The sequence below is a fragment of the Pseudochaenichthys georgianus genome, chromosome 9 (assembly GCF_902827115.2).
Source record: "Pseudochaenichthys georgianus chromosome 9, fPseGeo1.2, whole genome shotgun sequence".
Taxonomy (NCBI): domain Eukaryota; kingdom Metazoa; phylum Chordata; class Actinopteri; order Perciformes; family Channichthyidae; genus Pseudochaenichthys; species Pseudochaenichthys georgianus.
The window spans coordinates 40,317,080-40,339,584 of NC_047511.1; the positions used below are offsets into that span (position 1 = coordinate 40,317,080).

The 22,505-nt window shown below is 44.2% G+C and overlaps 1 protein-coding gene across 7 annotated transcripts in view; it reads left to right on the plus strand.

Moving 5' to 3' along the window:
* The window catches only part of trpm3 (transient receptor potential cation channel, subfamily M, member 3), a 193,826-nt gene that overhangs the window by 25,899 nt on the left and 145,422 nt on the right, over positions 1 to 22,505 (plus strand). For 5 of the 7 annotated variants that reach the window (XM_034091089.2, XM_034091091.2, XM_034091093.2 and 2 more), the window contains exon 1: positions 13,519 to 13,769. The exons of the other annotated variants lie outside the window; for them this stretch is intronic. In XM_034091089.2, the coding sequence (XP_033946980.1) occupies positions 13,680 to 13,769 (90 nt within the window). In that variant the 5' untranslated portion in view covers positions 13,519 to 13,679. Of the gene's footprint in view, positions 1 to 13,518; positions 13,770 to 22,505 lie in introns of those variants that run through there. 7 annotated transcript variants of the gene reach the window in all.

Consider the following 22,505-nt stretch of genomic DNA (forward strand, 5'->3'; position numbering starts at 1 on the left):
AAAACACAACAATATTCAATTCTATCTCTTTCAGTCAGACACACACCAGCTGAAAACTCTTTCACAAAACAGAGAGGATTCACATTTCCAGTGAGCGAGCAGCCTGTGGAGAGCTTCTGGCTTTGTTTGAATGACAGGTGGAAATGGGCTTCTTTCTCACTACAGTGCACATAGGCGATGTCACAAGGTCTAAGCGTAGCAGACATGTCTTAGATTAGAAGTCAGCTACTCAAGAGTTATTACACGTAAATGTGCTCACACACTTCCACTTCTACCGTGCACAGAGCAGATGATTACATTTATAGTTCCTTCATGACTTCTTGTGGGTCGTGAGTAAATTATTCAAACATTCCTCGTTTCACACACACACACATTTACACTATAGTTACTTTTACATAAAACCATATCAATTCACAACAACAAATTGTAGAGTTAAAGGTTACCTATTATGCAAAATCCACTTTTTTACGTCTGTTATATATAAACATGTGTCCCCTCTGCGTAAAGAGATTCTGAAAGTTTCAGGAAAGAATATTCTCTCTCCTTGTGTCCTGATCCATATAAAAACCTGTCTGAAAATGAGCTGATCGGATTTTGGCCACTTTATGTTTTTTTGGGTTGTGCGCACCATTAGCGAATAACCAACCAAGGTAACCCCCCCCCCCCCCCCCCCCCTTATCACCTGAATCTCAACCTAGAGCACCAATAGCCGATAGCCGCGTTCACACTGCGGTACTTTTCCCACAAAGGTTCGCAGTTCATGATCGCGTTCACACCAAAAAGAGCCGGTACTAAAAGTAGTTCATGCAAACCTTTTTACCCCCTCGAAAGGGACTTTCGAGCGGCTCTTTTTTGAGAAGAGAGCTATATTCCTGATTGGCTGGGCGAATTGCAAACCACGCCCCGTAAAACTCCCAACAAGTTTTGTGAAGCCGCCATTTTATTATCCTCGCATTAGCATTATTAGCATTAGCATTAGCCCAGCGCAGAAACGCAGAGAGACTAACTTATGGCAACACAAAATAAAACATGGGAGCGGTGGAGATGAGGAGGTGTCGGCGTTCTGGCGATTTACTCGGAAGGCTTCAGTAGAAGCTGCTGGGAGTCCCAGCAGCTTCTACTGAAGCCAGTCCCCAACTCCGGGGACTTCCGGCCGGGGACTTTGGGTGGCAGTATACGCCGTGAAGTGGTTTGCTGCCTGCCAGTAAACCCAAAGCAGAAGAAGAAGAAGTGAGGTCAGCGGCTTCATTTGCCTAATCCACCCCTAGGGACTTTTGCTGGTGTGAACGCGATCTGTACTTAGTTCATGCGAACTAAAGAGTTCGCATGAACTAAGTTCGCATGAACCTTTGTGGGAAAAGTACCGCAGTGTGAACGCGGCTATTGTGTTATCTTCTCCACCCTCCTTGACCCCCCCCTCCTCCCTTCCCCCTCCTCCCTTCTTCCAAGCGACTTTGTTAACTACTTTGAAAAAAGGTTGATATTTGCTTTTCATTTTCCGACTCACCATTAGTCACCACTGGGTCACCAGTCCCACCGTTCACCCACACACTAACTTCCTTTTCCCCTCTCTCTCCAAGTGAGGTACTTACTCTCATTACCTCTGACCGTCTTACCACCTGTCCTCAGGACCCTTTCAGACTATCGCTCCTGATATTCTACCGTTTCTCACCCATTTCATCAACACTTCTCTAACTTCTGGTCACTTTCCAAACAGTCTCAAGGAGGCAAGAGTAAACTCTCTCCTAAAGAAACCCACTCTCAGCCCGTCAGATGTTATAAACTACAGGCCTGTCTCTCTCCTCCCGTTCCTGTCTAAAACACTTGAACGCGCTGTCTTTAAACAACTCTCCTGTTATCTCCATCAGAACAACCTTCTGGATCCGCACCAGTCTGGTTTCAAGGCAGGTCACTCCACAGAAACTGCCCTCATTGCTGTCTCTGAGGAACTGCACACTGCGAAATCAGCCTCCCTCTCCTCTGTCATCATCCTTCTGGACCTGTCTGCTGCATTCGACACGGTGAACCATCAGATCCTCCTTCGCACTCTCCAAGAACTTGGAGTTTCAGGCTCTGCACTTTCCGTCCTCACCTCATACCTCAAAGACCGTACCTACAGGGTAACTTGGAGAGGGTCCGAGTCCGACCCTTGTCAATTAACTACAGGGGTCCCTCAGGGCTCTGTCCTTGGTCCCCTCCTCTTCTCTCTGTACACAAACTCGCTCAGATCGGTCATTAGCCCGCATGGTTTTTCATACCACTGCTACGCTGACGACACCCAATTAATTCTGTCCTTTCCCCGCTCAGAGACCCAGGTCGTCGCACGCATCTCTGCTTGTCTAGCAGACATCTCTCAGTGGATGTCTGCTCACCACCTCAAGCTCAACCTTGACAAGACTGAACTGATTTTTCTTCCGGGAAAATATTGTCCCACCTAACAATCAACATCGGCACCTCTGTTGTTTCCCAGACTCAGACTGCAAGGAATCTGGGTGTGACCCTAGATAACAACCTGTCCTTCACTGCAAACATCGCTGCTACAACCCGCTGCTGCAGATACACGCTTTACAACATCCGGAGGATGCGTCCCCAGCTGACCCAGAAAGCGATGCAGGTTCTGGTCCAGGCTCTCGTCATCTCACGCCTAGACCACTGCAACTCCCTCCTGGCTGGTCTACCTGAATGTGCCATCCGACCTCTGCAGCTCATCCAGAATGCAGCGGCTCGTCTGGTCTTCAACCTTCCTAAATGCTCCCACACCACGCCGCTCCTCCGCTCCCTCCACTGGCTTCCGATAACTGCTAGAATCCACTTCAAGACACTGGTACTTGCGTACCATGCTGCGAATGGATCTGGCCCTTCCTACATCCAGGACATGGTTAAACCGTACACCCCAGCACGTGCACTCCGCTCTGCATCAGCCAAACGGCTCGCTGCACCCTCGCTGCGAAGGGGACCCAAGTTCCCATCAGCAAAAACACGTGGGTTTGCTATCCTGGCTCCAAAATGGTGGAATGACATCAGGACAGCAGATAGCTTACACCTTCCGGCACAGACTAAAAACTCATCTCTTTCGACTCCACTTCGAGCAATAAAATGAAAAACAAAAAACAAAACGAAACAAAAAGCACTTATATACTAATAAAGGACTGGCTTATCTAAAGCCAGTTGAGTAGCACTTGAAATGTTTTGGCTATGAAACCGAATGCACTTATATGATTCGGTTTTCTTCAAGTCTGTATCTTCTAGGTCGAATGCACTTATTCTAAGTCGCTTTGGATAAAAGCGTCAGCTAAATGAAATGTCATGTAATGTAAATGTGTTTTTTAAAACCAATCATCGCTCAGAGGGGCATGGCCAGCTGCAGCTCATTAGCATTTAAAGCTATACGGACACAGAATCAGCACTTTTAGAACAGGGCTGAAACAGAGGAGTTTATGGGATGCTGCAATCATCGGTTTGGTATTAGAGCCAAAGACTTTGTACATGTATATCTGAGAACTATAATATATTGTTGAAAAAGAATATAATAGGAGACCTTTAACTTAGTTGGCACAGTAATAATGCAATGAATCCAGGAAAGAGTCTTTTAAAGTGGATTGTGTATTCTGTTTTATGCATACAAATACAAGTCCCCTCAATTTCAGTGTAAGATTCTTGATCCCGCTGATCTGAGACCGTGAGCAACAAAAATGTTTTGGAAACGTATTGTACTTCATCATCAACCTCTCAGTGCACAATTCACAGTAATTGCATCCCTCATCTGCCAAGTTAAACTCCCACTGGGACAAAATGAATAACGGGGAGAGAATTAAATCTCATCTTGTCTGGTCTTGCTCGGAGCCACTGTTTTTTAAAACCGTTTTAATGTTGTGATAATCAGTGTAGCCAAGAAGAGTGAGAGGATAAAACAAACACTGTCTGCAGCAGGTGTGTTGAAGCACTGCCCCCTGGTGGTTTCAGTGTGTGTTGCTTGTTGCTTGTACACCAATGCAGGCTTTGACTTCCTCTGCTCAGTATCCTAATATATATAATAATAAAAAGCCAGTCTTTTTAGTTCTACTGAAGTGGAGCAACTTGTAGTTTGATAATGATTCAGAATTGTTATTGCAGCCTCATATAGGACTCGTTTTTGAATGATAGAGCCTTGACTTAGTGTGTATTGTGTATTAAAAGGGTGCCATCTACAGTCAGGATGCAGGCAGTGCAGAGTGGTGCTCCATGTGTTGAACCATGGGGTGTGATGGAGACATGTGAAGTGAAAGGCTTGAGGGGTCAAAGCACACTCTCATGCTCACTTCACTACACACACACACACACACACACACACACACACACACACACACACACACACACACACACACACACACACACACACACACACACACACACACACACACACACACACACACACACACACACACCACACACACACACACACACACACACACACACACACACACACACACACACACACACACACACACACACACACACACACACACACTTCTCCATTAGCTGTGTGATGACAGACAGATCTCCCAGAAGTCTCGGAGGTCCCCGGGGTATCCGGTGGTCCGTGACGTGGATATTCTTAATGTCAGTCCCTGGCTGTGAGGTGGTGACTCGGGAGAGTAATTATAACATACACAGAGAGAGAGTCGATACTATCATTAATGTATTGAAATACCAAAACCAGCAATATTATAATCTATATTTAATTGTGTGTGTTGCACTGCAGCAGCTATTGTTTTGGGTTTCGTTTAAAGGTCACCTATTATGCCAAAATCCACTTCTTCATGTCTCCTCTACATCAACATGTGTCCCATCTTCTTCATGTCTCTTCTACATCAACATGTGTCCCATCTTCTTCATGTCTCTTCTACATCAACATGTGTCCCATCTTCTCCATGTCTCTTCTACATCAACATGTGTCCCATCTTCTCCATGTCTCTTCTACATCAACATGTGTCCCATCTTCTCCATGTCTCTTCTACATCAACATGTGTCCCCTCTTCTTTACATCTCTTCTACATCAACATGTGTCCCATCTTCTCCATGTCTCTTCTACATCAACATGTGTCCCATCTTCTCCATGTCTCTTCTGCATCAACATGTGTCCCATCTTCTCCATGTCTCTTCTACATCAACATGTGTCCCCTCTTCTTTACATCTCCTCTACATCAACATGTGTCCCCTCTTCTCCATGTCTCTTCTACATCAACATGTGTCCCCTCTTCTTCATGTCTCTTCTACATCAACATGTGTCCCCTCTTCTTTACATCTCTTCTACATCAACATGTGTCCCCTCTTCTTCATGTCTCCTCTACATCAACATGTGTCCCCTCTTCTCCATGTCTCTTCTACATCAACACGTGTCCCCTCTTCTTCATGTCTCTTCTACATCACATGTGTCCCCTCTTCTCCATATCTCTTCTACATCAACATGTGTCCCCTCTTCTTCATGTCTCTTCTACATCAACGTGTGTCCCCTCTTCTTCATGTCTCTTCTACATCAACATGTGTCCCCATCTTCTCCATGTCTCTTCTACATCAACATGTGTCCCCTCTTCTTCATGTCTCTTCTACATCAACATGTGTCCCCTCTTCTTCATGTCTCTTCTACATCAACATGTGTCCCATCTTCTCCATGTCTCTTCTACATCAACATGTGTCCCCTCTTCTTTACATCTCTTCTACATCAACATGTGTCCCCTCTTCTTCATGTCTCCTCTACATCAACATGTGTCCCCTCTTCTTCATGTCTCTTCTACATCAACACGTGTCCCCTCTTCTTCATGTCTCTTCTACATCAACATGTGTCCCCTCTTCTTCATGTCTCTTCCACATCAACATGTGTCCCATCTTCTCCATGTCTCTTCTACATCAACATGTGTCCCATCTTCTCCATGTCTCTTCTACATCAACATGTGTCCCCTCTTCTTCATGTCTCTTCTACATCAACACGTGTCCCATCTTCTCCATGTCTCTTCTACATCAACATGTGTCCCCTCTTCTTCATGTCTCTTCTACATCAACATGTGTCCCCTCTTCTTCATGTCTCTTCTACATCAACATGTGTCCCCTCTTCTTCATGTCTCTTCTACATCAACATGTGTCCCCTCTTCTTCATGTCTCTTCTACATCAACATGTGTCCCCTCTTCTCCATATCTCTTCTACATCAACATGTGTCCCCTCTTCTTCATGTCTCTTCTACATCAACGTGTGTTCCCTCTTCTTCATGTCTCTTCTACATCAACATGTGTCCCCTCTTCTTCATGTCTCTTCTACATCAACATGTGTCCCATCTTCTCCATGTCTCTTCTACATCAACATGTGTCCCCTCTTCTTACTTTCTCTTCTACATCAACATGTGTCCCCTCTTCTTCATGTCTCCTCTACATCAACATGTGTCCCCTCTTCTCCATGTCTCTTCTACATCAACACGTGTCCCCTCTTCTTCATGTCTCTTCTACATCAACATGTGTCCCCTCTTCTCCATATCTCTTCTACATCAACATGTGTCCCCTCTTCTTCATGTCTCTTCTACATCAACATGTGTCCCCTCTTCTTCATGTCTCTTCTACATCAACACGTGTCCCCTCTTCTTCATGTCTCTTCTACATCAACACGTGTCCCCTCTTCTTCATGTCTCTTCTACATCAACATGTGTCCCCTCTTCTTCAGGTCTCTTCTACATCAACATGTGTCCCCTCTTCTCATGTCTCTTCTACATCAACATGTGTCCCTCTTCTTCATGTCTCTTCTACATCAACATGTGTCCCATCTTCTCCATGTCTCTTCTACATCAACATGTGGTCCCCTCTTCTTCATGTCTCTTCTACATCAACATGTGTCCCCTCTTCTTCATGTCTCTTCTACTCAACATGTGTCCCCTCTTCTTCCTGTCTCTTCTACATCAACATGTGTCCCATCTTCTCCATGTCTCTTCTACATCAACATGTGTCCCCTCTTCTTCATGTCTCTTCTACATCAACATGTGTCCCCTCTTCTCCATGTCTCTTCTACATCAACATGTGTCCCCTCTTCTTCATGTCTCTTCTACATCAACATGTGTCCCCTCTTCTCATGTCTCTCTACATCAACATGTGTCCCCTCTTCTTCATGTCTCCTTCTACCATCAACATGTGTCCCCTCTTCTTCATGTCTCTTCTACATCAACATGTGTCCCCTCTTCTCATGTCTCTTCTACATCAACATGTGTCCCCTCTTCTTCATGTCTCTTCTACATCAACATGTGTCCCCTCTTCTTCATGTCTCTTCTACATCAACATGTGTCCCCTCTTCTTCATGTCTCTTCTACATCAACATGTGTCCCCTCTTCTTCATGTCTCTCTCACATCAACATGTGTCCCCTCTTCTCCATGTCTCTTCTACATCAACACGTGTCCCCTCTTCTTCATGTCTCTTCTACATCAACACGTGTCCCCTCTTCTCCATATCTCTTCTACATCAACATGTGTCCCCTCTTCTTCATGTCTCTTCTACATCAACGTGTGTTCCCTCTTCTTCATGTCTCTTCTACATCAACACGTGTCCCCTCTTCTTCATGTCTCTTCTACATCAACACGTGTCCCCTCTTCTTCATGTCTCTTCTACATCACCATGTGTCCCCTCTTCTTCATGTCTCTTCTACATCAATATGTGTCCCCTCTTCTTCATGTCTCTTCCACATCAACATGTGTCCCATCTTCTCCATGTCTCTTCTACATCAACATGTGTCCCCTCTTCTTCATGTCTCTTCTACATCAATATGTGTCCCCTCTTCTTCATGTCTCTTCCACATCAACATGTGTCCCATCTTCTCCATGTCTCTTCTACATCAACATGTGTCCCATCTTCTCCATGTCTCTTCTACATCAACATGTGTCCCCTCTTCTTCATGTCTCTTCTACATCAACACGTGTCCCATCTTCTCCATGTCTCTTCTACATCAACATGTGTCCCCTCTTCTCCATGTCTCTTCTACATCAACATGTGTCCCCTCTTCTTCATGTCTCTTCTACATCAACATGTGTCCCCTCTTCTTCATGTCTCTTCTACATCAACATGTGTCCCCTCTTCTTCATGTCTCTTCTACATCAACATGTGTCCCCTCTTCTTCATGTCTCTTCTACATCAACATGTGTCCCCTCTTCTCCATATCTCTTCTACATCAACATGTGTCCCATCTTCTCCATGTCTCTTCTACATCAACATGTGTCCCCTCTTCTTCATGTCTCTTCTACATCAACACGTGTCCCATCTTCTCCATGTCTCTTCTACATCAACATGTGTCCCCTCTTCTTCATGTCTCTTCTACATCAACATGTGTCCCCTCTTCTTCATGTCTCTTCTACATCAACATGTGTCCCCTCTTCTTCATGTCTCTTCTACATCAACATGTGTCCCCTCTGTGGAAAGAGACTCTGAAAGTTTCAGGAACAAAGATTCTCTCACTTTTTGTCCATTTATATAAAAACCTGTCTGAAAATGAGCTGATCAGATTTTGGCCACTTTATGATGTCATAACGATTTTTTGTCTTGTGTAACCATTAGCCAATCAGCAACCAAGGTAACCCCCCCCCCCCCCCCCCTTATCACCTGAATCTCCTCCTAGAGCACCATTGAGTTCTTTGTAACCAAATGTCTCTCAGAGGGGCGTGGGGAGGGGCTCCTTATTTTCATCTAAATTAACAGACAGAGAATCAGCACTTTGGAAACAGGGCTGAAACAGAGGGGATTATGGGTAATGCTGAAATGATTCTGTTTGGTGTTTGGAGCCAAACACTTCAGAGACATGTTTTGTATCTGAGAGCTATGATATATTGATGAAAAACTGTATAATAGGAGACCTTTAAGGGAGAAAAATACTTGATTCATAAAGTTTTACTCTATGGATCGCTTGCTTCTTAGATTTACATATTTCCTCAAGGTTACTTTTAATGAAATCTCAAATGTATGACTAGCTGCCCGCTTTGTATTCTATGTCCATTGTATAAGCTCAGCTTGCATGTGCACTGACTCATGTCACGGTAACGTTATGTGGCACAAGAATATTCAGATATTTCATGCACATTTTTGATAGCGACATCAACTTAAAACATTTATTTTAGAGTAACAATGTGTAATACATCTTAAGCCCTTTATAGACAACAAACCGACATCTGAGAACTAGCAGTAACAAAGTGTTGCATCGCCTTTATCGCCTGCTTCTTGGTGAAGAAATCGCTCTTGAACACACCTTCAGAAGTACAGCTAATGGCAAATTAGTACGTACATTGTGCGCCTACGTGAGAGGAAATGACTCTCCATACCAGCAGGCAGCGTTAGACGGTAATTGAAATAAGGAAACTGGAAGGCTTGATTGGAGATACGGTATATAAGCCATTTCTAATACATACTTGAAACAAAGCAGCATTCGCCAAACACTTTCACTCCATACTCGCTCACCCACATCCAGATATCTGTGTTGTGAACATATCTGTTCCCTGGAATGATCAGATAAGTGGACATATTAGAAAAGCCTTCTGTGCCCTCTATACTTTGGTCTTCTGCCTGGTTTCCTCACTCCTCGTTCTCTTTTCGTGCATTGATTCGCTCAAGCTGACCAGCCAACCAGAGTAAGTCTCTCCACCCTCGATTCAACAAACTATATTGCCTTAAAAGCCAACAAATCAGGACAAACGGAAAAAACTAAAACCAGACGCTCACTGGCGGCCGACGGTGGACCGTTGACTTTCCGCGTCGAGCCGTAACGGGTTGCATCATGTTTTCAACACCACTAAACCCTCAGTGCATGCATCCCTACAGAATTACACTCGATCGCTCCTCAGCAAGTCCAAACGTGCCAAATCTATCAGAGTTGTTAATTTGTGTTTTTCAAATTATTGTTGTGACAAGCCTTTTGGTGTTTCAGTTTAACAGATGCGTCTCTTGCCGGAGACCATAGCCGGAACATTTTGTTCATTCGTTGGTTTGGTTATAATCAGGAATTGAAGTCTTTGAGAGCTCATTGATTGTAGTTTCTTAAGTACCGTTTTTAGGATGGCTGTAGGCATGAACCAATCATGAACATGCTAATTTCTAATGCAACCAAACAATGAGAATAACTATTTAACCTTTATCAAACCTGATTATATTGTGAATACATTAATACGACATATGTTCCATACTCGTGTATGCTTTCCATAGTGAGATGACTGCAGGAAGGCGTGGCTGAGGTGCTGGTACAACGTGCAACTCCATTTGGTTCTTGCAGTTGTTTAACTAAGGGCATTTGCCTATTTAAACTATACATGTGTTCTAGGAATAGATCATTCTAAATATACGAATACATAGTTTCACTCGACACTTTAAAGGGCGCACATGTTCTCTTATCTAGATGTGAATACTCCTGTAATGTGTCCTATTTGAGTGGAAAAGGAATCTGTGCACACCGCACAGAGTCGAGCACGTTTTCAGGGAGTGTTGCCCTCGGCCAGCGTTGCACCTGTTCATGGATTCTCTCTGTGATGTGCGTGTAGAGGGTCTCGAGGTGCAGCCGGGGGGAAGGATGTCTCAGGATTGCGTCTCTGCTCTTTGTAGATGATGCGGTTCTGTTGGACCGTGACCTTCAGTGGGGCGATATGCAGTGTGAAGCAGGCGGGGTGAAACTCAGTCGCTACAAGTCTGAGGCGATTGTTCTGGACCTGTCATAAGCGAGGGAGTTGAAGTTGGGACGACACCGTGAGGAACTTTTCCACTGCTCAAAAAACGCTGAAGTTACAGATACCACTGGACGAACAACAGGGATAGAAGTTAGTCGATAACGTTTAGAGCTCTGATCTTTAACGTTGGATGGCTGTGTTGCATGTCGTCGCCCCCCCCCCCCCCCCCCCCCCCCCCCGACGCCTCACCTGCTGCAACGGCTCTGTCCATTGTGAAAGAGATCGGGTCCTTAACTTGATCAGGTTTGTTAATGCATTTATCTTAACTATCCCCCTTATTTAAAGCAGTATTTTGTACCTTACTCACCAAATCATCAAGTTAGACATTCTGTTCAGATTGATTTCTCTGTCCGCTCTGCAAAAAAATGGATTGGCAGAAGAGCATTCGTGTTCAAAGCCCCAACTGACTGGAATACTTTAGCTGCTGCTATTCGATCTCTTGCATCGTTGGGTATGTTTAAACATTATCATCTCACTTTCAGCTGGTCTGCACTTGTTATTAATGAAACCGATGAAACTGATTTGCTCGACTGTCTCAAATTGTAATGATTGTATGCATTGCTTGAATTTTACTTGACAGACTGCACGTGGTTTGTCTTGTGTGTCATGTTTTGCATTTTGTCTTTTTGTTTATGTCTGTCTGTAAGATGGTGCATCTCAAGGGGTTTATCCCAATGAATACAAATGTCTATATATATAACACGCATTGCCATAAGCACCCAATCCACATCCACTATTGTCATGTCAGTTTCTCTTGTCCTCTGAAGAGTGAAATCAGACACCTGCCTTTTGATGCATTTGTTATTTAATTAACACAAGCGGTTGGAAAGTCATGTAATCAATGTATGACCTTGATCGTGTAACATTGATAACAGTGACTACCTCAGCAAGGATCTCAAGTGTGTGACGTACAAGTGAGGGTATTATGGTGTGTAACAAGGTGTGTGAGGTGGACAGGTGTTCTATTTCTGATGTCAGCAGTCGTTGTCGTCGTACAAGATCATTACGGTGAGAAGCTAGCCATAAAGAAAAGCTCTTGATTAATAAGTTCATCTACGTTCTGACCATCTCTTATGTTCACGGGTAGTGACTGAAACAATGAGATCTAGGATATCAAAGTACGGAGGATAAGGTTAGGGCTGCACGGTTTTGGGGAAAAATCTAATTGCGATTTTTCTGACAAATATTGCGATTCGAATTGCGATATTTGTTTTTAAGCGACCCAACGGAAGTTTATTGTAAAATGCGGCCATAACTCCGGCTAGGAAGGTCGTATCAACGTGCTCCCGTCTCTAGCACCCCGCAGCCCGAGCTACGAGTGAAAGAACTAAACGTACATGAAACTGGCGTTGGGTTGCTTTAAAGTCGAGCTTCAGTTTAAGATTCACCCTGTCATAGAAACACGTGATGGAGCGTCACTAACCTGACTCAGAAACCATCTAGGAAAGCTCCATTGGAAGCCATTTGGAAAAGCAGGCACTTTCAAAAAGACTTGGCAGGTGATTGGATCAATCTGTCTATCACCTTCTATCATGGGCCACTTCTGATTTAACAATGGCTGGTACATGTGGAGCACAGCACTTCTGATTGGTGTGGACGACTGAGACACAAGAAGAAAAAAAAAAATGGTAAAAAAAAAAAAATGGTAAATTTTTTTGGTAAAAAAGTTTAAAAAACGCAGGCTTTGCGATTTCATAATCGCATCATTTAAAATCGCGATTTCGATTTAAAATCGATTAATCGTTCAGCCCTAGTTTGAACGTGTACCTTTGTTTGCCTCCTTAGTGCAGAGGTGCCCTTGAGCAAGACCCCAAACCGCTCCGTGGCTGCACTCTGCCGCGAATACTTGGCTGGATTTCGGGTTAAAGGCTTGATTTTTCCCCGTGTGCCCGGCATGTGTCTTCACATGTGACACGTGAAAAGTTGACATGTAACCACTTTAGAGATGATGTCACAGGTGCAACAGCAAGTAGGTCGTTCTCCTCTCTGCTGCCACACGAACAAGTTGTTCATGTTGAACACGCTCAATCTGAATACATTCTAAAGGACAGAGGTTTGACTCCACTTCACCCATTTCCTATTGTGACCGCCAAACAGTCCTCATCCTCTTCTTCTCCCCCTCTTTCCCTCCCCCTCTTTCCCCTCTGTCTCACTCCATCGCCTGTCTTTTTCCCATGCGCAGAAGAAGACATTCCTTTTTTTTCTGTTGCATCCTCATACGTTCAATTTCAGCTTGTTCATCAGTTGTGTTGGATCTTATTTTATGTCTCCCCATTTGTACTCTCTCCCTCCATCTCTCCCCCTCTCTCCCGCTCTCTCTCTCCTCCTCTCATCCTGAGACAGTGGAGTGCCTGCAGCCCAAATCTAAGCCGCTGCCTGTCAGGCTGCTCCGTTTATGCGCCCTGCGCTACTCTCCTCTCCCCTCTGCGCTATACTGCACTGCATTGCACTGCTCGTCTCTCCTCACATCTCCACCTCTCTTCCATCCTCTTCTCTCTTCTCTCCCTCTCTCTACCTGCATCCTTCTCTCACTGCACACTCTCATCTCTGTGGTGCGTTGCTGCGCTCTCCTCCATTGTTTGGAAAATACAGTACACTTTGGGCTTTTTTTTCCGCGCCGGCGCTGAGTGCACTTGGGCTCCTGGTGGAAGAGGAATCAGATGTTCCTGGTGCACCGGGTTTGGCTTGCCTCGGACTCTTTGGATCTGTGCGGGCCGGAGAGGAGGAGCGGGCTGGGGGGGAGGGGGGGCAGAGTGCAGACCAGGTGAGAGCTCCGTCTGCTCGGGGGGGTAAAGGCTTCACGTCGGCGGCGGTTGTGTTTGATGGTTGTCCGTCGTGGGTCATGCCCTGGGACTTGCGTGCTTCTAGGCAGTTGGAGTTGGACACCCTCTCCATTTTTTGCCCCCCTTGTGGGGCAGCATTGATCCTGGTCCCGGGCACCAGGGGCTGCACCGTGAAGAGGGGGAACCATGAACCAGCTGGATGCACCACGGCCGATCAACTGGACCATCAGGAAACTGTGCCACGCCGCCTTCCTGCCATCTGTACGCCTGCTCAAGGTAACGGAACACGGGGGAAGGGAGAGTGGGGATGAAGTACATAACGATGTGTCGGGCAACCCTTCTTCTTCTATCCACTTTACAAAAAGACGAGTAGAAAGAGTGAAGATGCAAAATGAATGCTGGGAAAGCTGCTGTGCAACATGCCACTGGATGTAAGGCAGGCTTTAACAGAGGAGAGAGGAAAGGATGTGCTGTGGTAAGTGTGGCAAAACTGCCTCAGCACAACACCAAGCTTTGGAAGTATGGGGATGCGCAAAGAGGGGGGGGTGCAAATGGAGATGGGAACACGATGTTAGAGAGGAGCACAGAGAGCGTGAGACGGAGAAAAGGAAGAAGCTGTGACAAAGAAAGTGTGTTGAAAGAGAACACGCTAAGATTTATAATTGATTGAGAGCACGGGGGGGAAATGAAGGATTGGGAAAGGGACAAGATATGGGAAACACTCGGAGGGGGACAGTGGATTAAAGGGGTCCAGTGTTGGAAATAGCAAGAGGGTTGCACATAGGGTGAAGGTGAAGGGACCAAGGGTTAGGGATGTGAGGAAGGAAAAGGTAGATGGTGAATGAAAGAGGCAGGATATAAAGGAAGAGAGGCGTTGTAGGGATGGGTGAGCAGAGATGTGGAATTGGAGCCGACAGACATGGACTGAGCAGATTTAGGAAGGAAGGGAATGTGCAAAATCAAATTCCAGCAGACAGGTGTATTCAACAATGCACCGAACTGTGAGGTTGTGTTGAGTATTTAGTATTTAGTTGGAATTTGCCATGTGTAGTTGGCAAACCAGTCCTTATCAGCTGAGCAGAGATGTGTTGTATAATGTGTGTGTGTGTGTGTGTGTGTGCTATGTTAAGTGCATAATTTCTAGGGCTTGTTTAAAGACATGTGTAGCCTCATTTGTATTCAGTCTTAAAGCCAATCACAGGGGCTGTTTAAGGAGTGCTATTGTAGGACGTCTTAAATGCCTCTTTTCCACATTTCCCTTTGATCTGGTTTTATCAAAGTGCCTCACGGAACACCGATGCTGAGCTCACGTGTTCACATGTGTGTAACCTGGTTTAATGAATGACATCCTTGATTGCATATGCATAGGCTCTGTTTAAGTGTGAGTTTCTGAGGACATGCATAGTATCGTTTGACTCTTGTTCTATTATAACATTTTACATTACATTACATTACATTGCATTTAGCTGACGCTTTTATCCAAAGCGACTTACAATTTACACAATGATATAAGTGTTGTGTGTGTGTGTGTGTGTGTGTGTTACCTAGCATTACTATCCTTGTGGGGACCTACATCTGTTTACACAGTCACGTGTGGGGACTCGCCTCCCTTATGGGGACATAAGGGAAGGGAATCATTAATTTTAGGGTGAAGACTTGGTTAGGGTTAGGCATGTGTTGGTTATGGTTAAGGTTAGGATAAGTCTCCAGGAAATGCATGTAAGCCAATGTCATGTCCCCTGAAGTGATGTAAACGTGCGTGTGTGTGTGTGTGTGTCTCTGTGTTTAATGGCACCAGTGGGCATTTATGAATAATAGGTGAACTTATCCAAGGAACAGACATTTGTCTAAAGCTGGCACCGCACAAGCGGATAATTGGGAGAATGTATTCAGTGCTCATCTGAAGAGATTATCTGTCCACATTCTCCTTTAGTATGAGGTATTACAGACATGATGTTATCAACTGGATTGCCAATTGAATATTGAGCCGGATCCTGGAGAAGCCAATATCGGTGAGCTGACCTGGAAGTGTCCAACTTGCTGCTGTGTGGTCGTGTTAATAGAAACGTGACAGAAGGAATACAACGTTACTCTCCTGAGCTAAGAAAATACGGATACGCTTAAGTATCGAAATATGTTGTGCTCCCGTCCCCTTGAAGAACCCATATGCTTATAATTACTCAATGATGTATTTCTCGAGAGGACTTTTGTCAGCTCAGATGTTGGATGCTACAGAATGAATCACTTATTAAAAAGGCAATATATTGACTTGCTTACAGTGTTGCAACACGTGTATCACGATGAATGTTGTAGTCGCCAAGTGGACGGTGATAAGAAGAAGAAAGGCTTGTTGAGATATGGTATTGCTCTCTCGCCAAACATAGCAATAATAATTCCTTGCATTTATTATAGCTTTTCCAGTGCTCAAAGCGCTTTACAGATACACATTACACATATTTTTTATACATGCAATGGTCAGATACTGTGGACAATACCCACAGGAGCAAGTTCAGGTGAAGTGTCTTGCCCAAGGACACACCGGCTTTACAGACGCAGCAGCGGCGGGTTTCACCCCTTGATCTGATGATCATTGCACAGCGCACTCACGCCTCGAGGTCATCGAGGCGCTTTTACAAGTACACATTGATATCATACATGTACTGTGGACAATACCCACAGGAGCACATCCGGGTGAAGTGTCTTGCCCAAGGACACAACGGCGGCAGGAGCGGGTTTCGAACTGGAGTTCCCCAGCACTCCCCTTGATCTGATGATCAGATGCACAGACCACTGCGCCACCGCACACAAGTCCAACCTTCTGTCGCCAACAGAATGTGGTCCTGCGTCTTGACTGGATCATCTGGTGGGCGCGTCCTCACCAATTTAATATACAAAATGGGTTTAACCTGTCATGTCTGTAGATTTGAAAATCCTCTCGTGTGCGTCATGCCACTGCCATCAGCCTCAAAACCTCAAGTGAGCGTCTTCAAATGTACATTGATTGATATTCCCCCCCCCCTAAGCCAGTATTTCAAAGAGTGTTTCATGCCATTTTGAATTTAGTGAATTTTCTGTGAATAAGTGACTCCCTCCGTGGGACTTCTCTAAAATAATTTGTATTTGGATTAAGGGCTCCATGCTGTGAAAAAGAAAAGTTCCCATCCCAAATACTTACACATGTTTCCAGGGACAGCTTATGAAGCAGCTCCAGAACAACAACATCATTATCAAAGTGTTGGAATGCTTTTTCAAATAAAAACAATTAAGGGTGAATGCTTTAGAAAGTAACCTCTGTTGTGTCAACACTCAATGACGCTACACACATGCTAACTGTATGCGAATCCTCTCATGGAGACATCGGGGAGAAGTGAACAGACCTGTCATCATTGTTGGTAATTTCTGCGCGACGAGCACTTTCCTCCCGTGTCCCTTTAACGTATTACCAGCTCGCTGCTGCCAACTGCTTCTGCGTGTGTGTGCACCGGAGTGTGCCAGCGATTTATAGGCTGTCAGTGATGGTTTGTGTCTTCGTTAGGCAGGAGAATATGTCCGACAGATTGTGTGTGTGTTTGTGCGTGGGTGAGTGCAAAACGTGGTTTTCTACGTTTGGTTATGTGCATTTATTATGCAGCACTACAGGCACAGTCGCAGCACATAGGTACCCGTCAAACGAGGAAAAAAGTCCAAAAAAGTGCATTCAATGAATACTGGAAGCTTTATTTTTGATATAAAGTTGACGTTGGAAGTATGGATAATGCACCATGACATGTTGCTGTTCACATCGTGGTGGTCTTACCAAGTAAAGCTGTCTAATCTCATGACAAGCACACGCAACCAACGCAACCAGCCATGCAGGTCATCTCTGTTGAATCAATGCAGTTAATCAAAAACCTATTATGACTTTCTCCGTCTCCTTCACCTCCATTATCCTTAAGATAACTACGTGACGAGCAAACGTGTGCACAGTCACATGTGTGTGCATGTGTGACCTGAAGAATGCTCAGAAATGGATCATTTGAAGATATGATTTTCACTGTAGCTAGGCACAGAAGGTATTGGCATCGATTTTAGAATTGACTGACGTCTTATCCATTAGACAGCTGCGGGTTACAACTGTGTGTGTGTGTGTGTGTGTGTGTGTGTGTGTGTGTGTGTGTGTGTGTGTCCTTGAGCGGTGTACAGTAAGAATGCCACGGTGAAGGAACAGCGTAATAGGGGTGAAACCATCCATCGATCTGAATTGAAATGTTGATTCAAGTATGAACTACCCAATATCGGCGATACAAATTAAACCTACTGATACATATCGATGGCGATGGCTAGGTGAGTTAGCAAGCAGCGCTAGCATTGTATCGTGCATGTTTGATACAGACTTTCGATCTTTTGTTTACTTCCAGACCAGCTTAAGACATTCTTTAACGTTAAAGCTTGTACACATGTCACGCTAGAAGCACAACACACAAATATGACCAAGTGAATGATATAACGGTCCCTTTAAAAGTGGGAGTGGTGAGCAAAGATGTTATTAGTGTCTGCCCAAACACATCGAGAAAAAGAAGCCCCTTGTGAGGATGTTGAGTCACATGTGTGTTTCAGTCCATGTGTTTAGGCCTGCAAGTCGTTCAGTCATCTTAAAGAAGAGCATTGTGGAGTTCTGTGGGAACAGACTTTGGTCCGAGTGGATTTACGAGTTGTTTAAGTTCAAGATAAGGACCAATTACTTGACTTTGTCTGCATGGGAGGTAGCGCTACATTATCTGAGTTTTATAAATGATCCCAAATGACAATAAATCTGTTGTACTGTTGTAAATGTTCCACAAGTAATTGGATTCATTACAACAGCTTCCTATTGACCTTTTAAAATGGCAAGCGATTGGTCAAGTGCCACTTGAAAGAAGACTGATGCACTCATTAGACAAGGGGGCTGTTCTCTGCACTGGGACGGCTAGAAGAGGAAGGGAAAAGAAACCCAGTGTCGATCTGGTCCACGTGTTCCCATCCTGTGTGACATCGCTGAGCCAGAGAGTCATACACTCTGTAGTTCGTTGTCCCTTTTACCAAAGAGCTCTTGGCTGGAACTGGTTGACTGTGGATTTAATCTAAATGTTCACAATGTCAGAGCTTGTGCCTTCCTGATGGAATAATTATATTTTCAGCAGAAGCATTGACGGCTGAGAGTTGAAGCTGTGGATTGTGTGTACTGTGGACTCAGCGGGATGAAGTGAACCGGGAAATAAAATGGACAGAGAATCGAAAAGGAAAAATCTATCTTCTTATGTCCCTCTCTTTGTGACCTTTACACTTCTACCATATATAAATACTATAGATAGATAGGTGGGTAGGCAGGTATGTAAATAGATCGATAGATATGTAGGTGGATAGGTAGGTGGGTAGGTAGATAGATAGGTAGGTGCGTAGGTGGATAGATGGATAGATAGATAGGTAGGTGGATAGATAGATAGATAGGTGGATGGATAGATAGGTAGGTGGGTAGATAGATAGATAGATAGGTAGGTAGATAGGTAGGTGGATAGGTAGGTGGATAGATGGATAGATGGATGGGTGGATGGATAGATAGGTAGGTGGATAGGTAGGTGGGTAGGTAGATAGGTAGGTGGATGGATAGATAGAAAGGTAGGTGGATAGGTGGATAGGTAGGTGGATAGATGGATAGATAGATGGGTGGATGGATAGATAGGTAGGTGGATAGGTAGGTGGATAGATAGATAGATAGATAGATAGGTGGATGGATAGATAGGTAGGTGGATAGGTAGGTGGGTAGGTAGATAGATAGGTGGATGCATAGATAGGTAGGTGGATAGGTAGGTGGATAGGTAGGTGGATAGATAGATAGATAGATAGATAGGTGGATGGATAGATAGGTAGGTAGATATATAGATAGGTGGATAGATAGGTGGATGGATAGATAGGTAGGTAGATATATAGATAGATAGATAGGTGGATAGATAGGTGGATGGATAGATACTTATAGATATAGTACTTTATTGATCCCAAATTAGGAAATGTTTGTGTTGTAGCAGCTTAAAAAGACAAAGCAATGTACATAAGACAAATTAAAACTCTAGAAATAAACAATCCAAAATATTTCTGAAATAAAATATCATTAAAAGTAAAACAAATATACATGTGGAAATACAAATTTACTGTAACAAAATATAAAGCAGGATATTATACATACATTAATTGTGCACGGAATGGATTATTACATTGAAAATAAATGTAACGTGTGCAGTGGGAGTGACCGTATACATAAGTCTTTTCCTTTTATTTTTAAAGACAGCTTTTTCTCACATTATTGCGTGTTTACTTTTAATCATCATACACCTAAAGTGCGTCTCAACGAGGTCTTCTCCCCCAGTTCCAGGGGCATTGTTCTTACACAACTCCCCACTCGTTTAGGAAGGTGTTAATTCCTCTGCAGTGCTGTGCAGTAATTGTGTAAAGGAAATGCTGCAGTGAATACAGTAATAATCCTATCTCTGGTTCTCTTCATCAAGTTGCTAGTTCCTTCTCGCCCTCTCTCGCGTCTACATGATTCCCCGTCGTTTCCTGTCTGTCTTCCTGTCTTTTTTCCAGTCATGCCTTTCAGCCTTAATGTGTTTGATACCCTGTCCTCTCGTCTCTTTGTGTGTCTTTATGTTCCCTCTGTCCCATTTCTTCCAACAATCATAAAGATAACACTCCATCTTCTGCAAAACACATGGGGGACGGGATGTTGCTGCGAAAAAACTATAATATATCTCTAATGCTAAAAATAAAAATCTGTTACATAAAAGGCTTGCTGTGCTTTCTATCTTCAAGTTAGGCTGCGAGGGGAGAATAAGCACGGCGTTCATCCTGCACTGCAATCTAATCTAATATAATGATATGAACAAAACAGCCTAAACTGAATTCTCACACCGACAACAGACGGGAGGAGCGAGGTGCAGCCGGTAGGGTTGGGTATCGTTTGAATTTCCACGATTCTACTTTTCGATTCCGGTTCTTAACGGTTCTCAATTCCGATTCTTTGAGGGGCAGGGTAAAAAAAGTATACATGCTTCTTCAACCAAAAAAAATTACATTTATTCGAGAAACTTTTACACAGGTTAGTTTACAGTAATATTCACATTAATCAGTCTGTTTATATTCACTGCTATGTAACTTTAACCTGAGGACCACTGAAGCTACAACAGTCCAACTTTTAAAGAACCCCCACCCCCCCCCCATTTAAAAACAGTTCTTGGTGAGAAAAACAAGACATGTTTGAACATTTTAAAGTAAAATGCTTCAATCTGTTTGTGAATTGTGATCAAAACGTTTGAGACCCACTGAGATAACTTAGACTAAAGTGAACTATCTAACACTCGGAGTCCTTTACCTCACTGAGCTGAAGTTATCAGCCTCAGTCTGACTGGAGAGGACTCTCCTCCACATCATTGTAGAAACATCTTCGTCTTCCGTTAGAGCAGCTAGCACCAGATGCTAATAACAGCAGCGCGTACCGGTGCACCCTCCCTTTCTCCCTCGCTCACTCGCACTGTGGCTGTGAGCTGCGGGCGCCAGATAAGCCAACATCCCCCATTTTCATCACGTACAGCGCCCATCGCACAGGGCGAATGAAACGTGTAACCGGGATGAAAAGGGCGTTACATTTACTTAATTATGAATGTTGTTACATCAAGGCCGAACATTAGGATGAGCCCCAACGGTCAAAACATTTCTAAATGATGCCGTTGGAATCGAAATGTACCCAACCCTAGCAGCCGGTCACCCATAGGTGGCACCACCCATATACCTTTCTGTACAGAGAATGCACAATTACTGTTGTAAAACTAACCGATACAGCTTTGGCAGTGTAGAGTTTTAAAGGGTCCCTTGTTCCCATATATGTCTTTTTCTAAGTATCTCTGTATGACAGTCCTTTTCAAAACTGATCTGTATTTCCTCTCTGATCTTTATTAGAGGGTGGGGTATTTTGAACGATACAGATGTGGAATGATTGCAGCAGCTAACAGGGATGCATGCAGCGCAGACTGGGAGAAAAGATAGAGAGAGAGAGAGAGAGAGAGAGAGAGAGAGAGAGAGAGAGAGAGAGAGAGAGAGATAGAGAGAGAGAGAGAAGAGATCGATAGAGAGAGATAGAGAGATAGACAGATGAGAGAGAGAGTCGGCGCGCTCCATCAGTCGATCGCTCTACCTCTCGGAGAAGCTGATTAGCGATCTAGACCCTAATCATATACCGAGGTATCTGGCGCTATCTAGCTATATCTCTCGTATACGCCGCCTATCTACGCCTCCCTAAGCAAATCATCATAAATCCCATAACCTACACATGACGTGTTGCTTTAGTCTGTTATGAGAATAATAAAATCTATTTGTAGTCTGTGCACGTTGACGTCAAAGGAAAGTTACATTTCACGAACATCAATAAAAGATCACCAATAAGACTGTGTCTCCTTCTTGCACATCACCAACACCTCCTAAGGTGATGAAAACAAATGCTACCCGAGTGTTGACTGAAACTGGACCTGACACCCACGACTAGAGGAAGGACCTTTTTGTCTTTTCTTCTCACACACGTATATAGCCATTCCTTAAATTCACAGGACGTCACAAAGCTCGCTGGTTTAGTCTCAATTGACCAGAAAATACCGCATTTATGAGAATGAAATGCACACGTTATCTCAGTAATGAGCCAGAACCAGAACATAAGCTGCCAATTGAAACCTCGTTCCTTTTATTCAGGCTCACAAAGGCTTTATATTTCTTATTTGTCATGCTGCCACTAAACACCACGGCAAGTGAAACACGCTGTTTTTCAAATGTGTCTTTCATGCCGTCTAAAATATCCCACAAGCGACCAGCTCCAGGAAGCAATGTAGTCAATGTCGTCATGCTGTTTGTGCAAAATGTCCCAAATAAATGCAACGGATTGTACGGGATTGACTCTACCTACCATGCAGCTGCTGAATCATTCATGAGCGATGCTGAAAGGACCTGCAGTTTTAG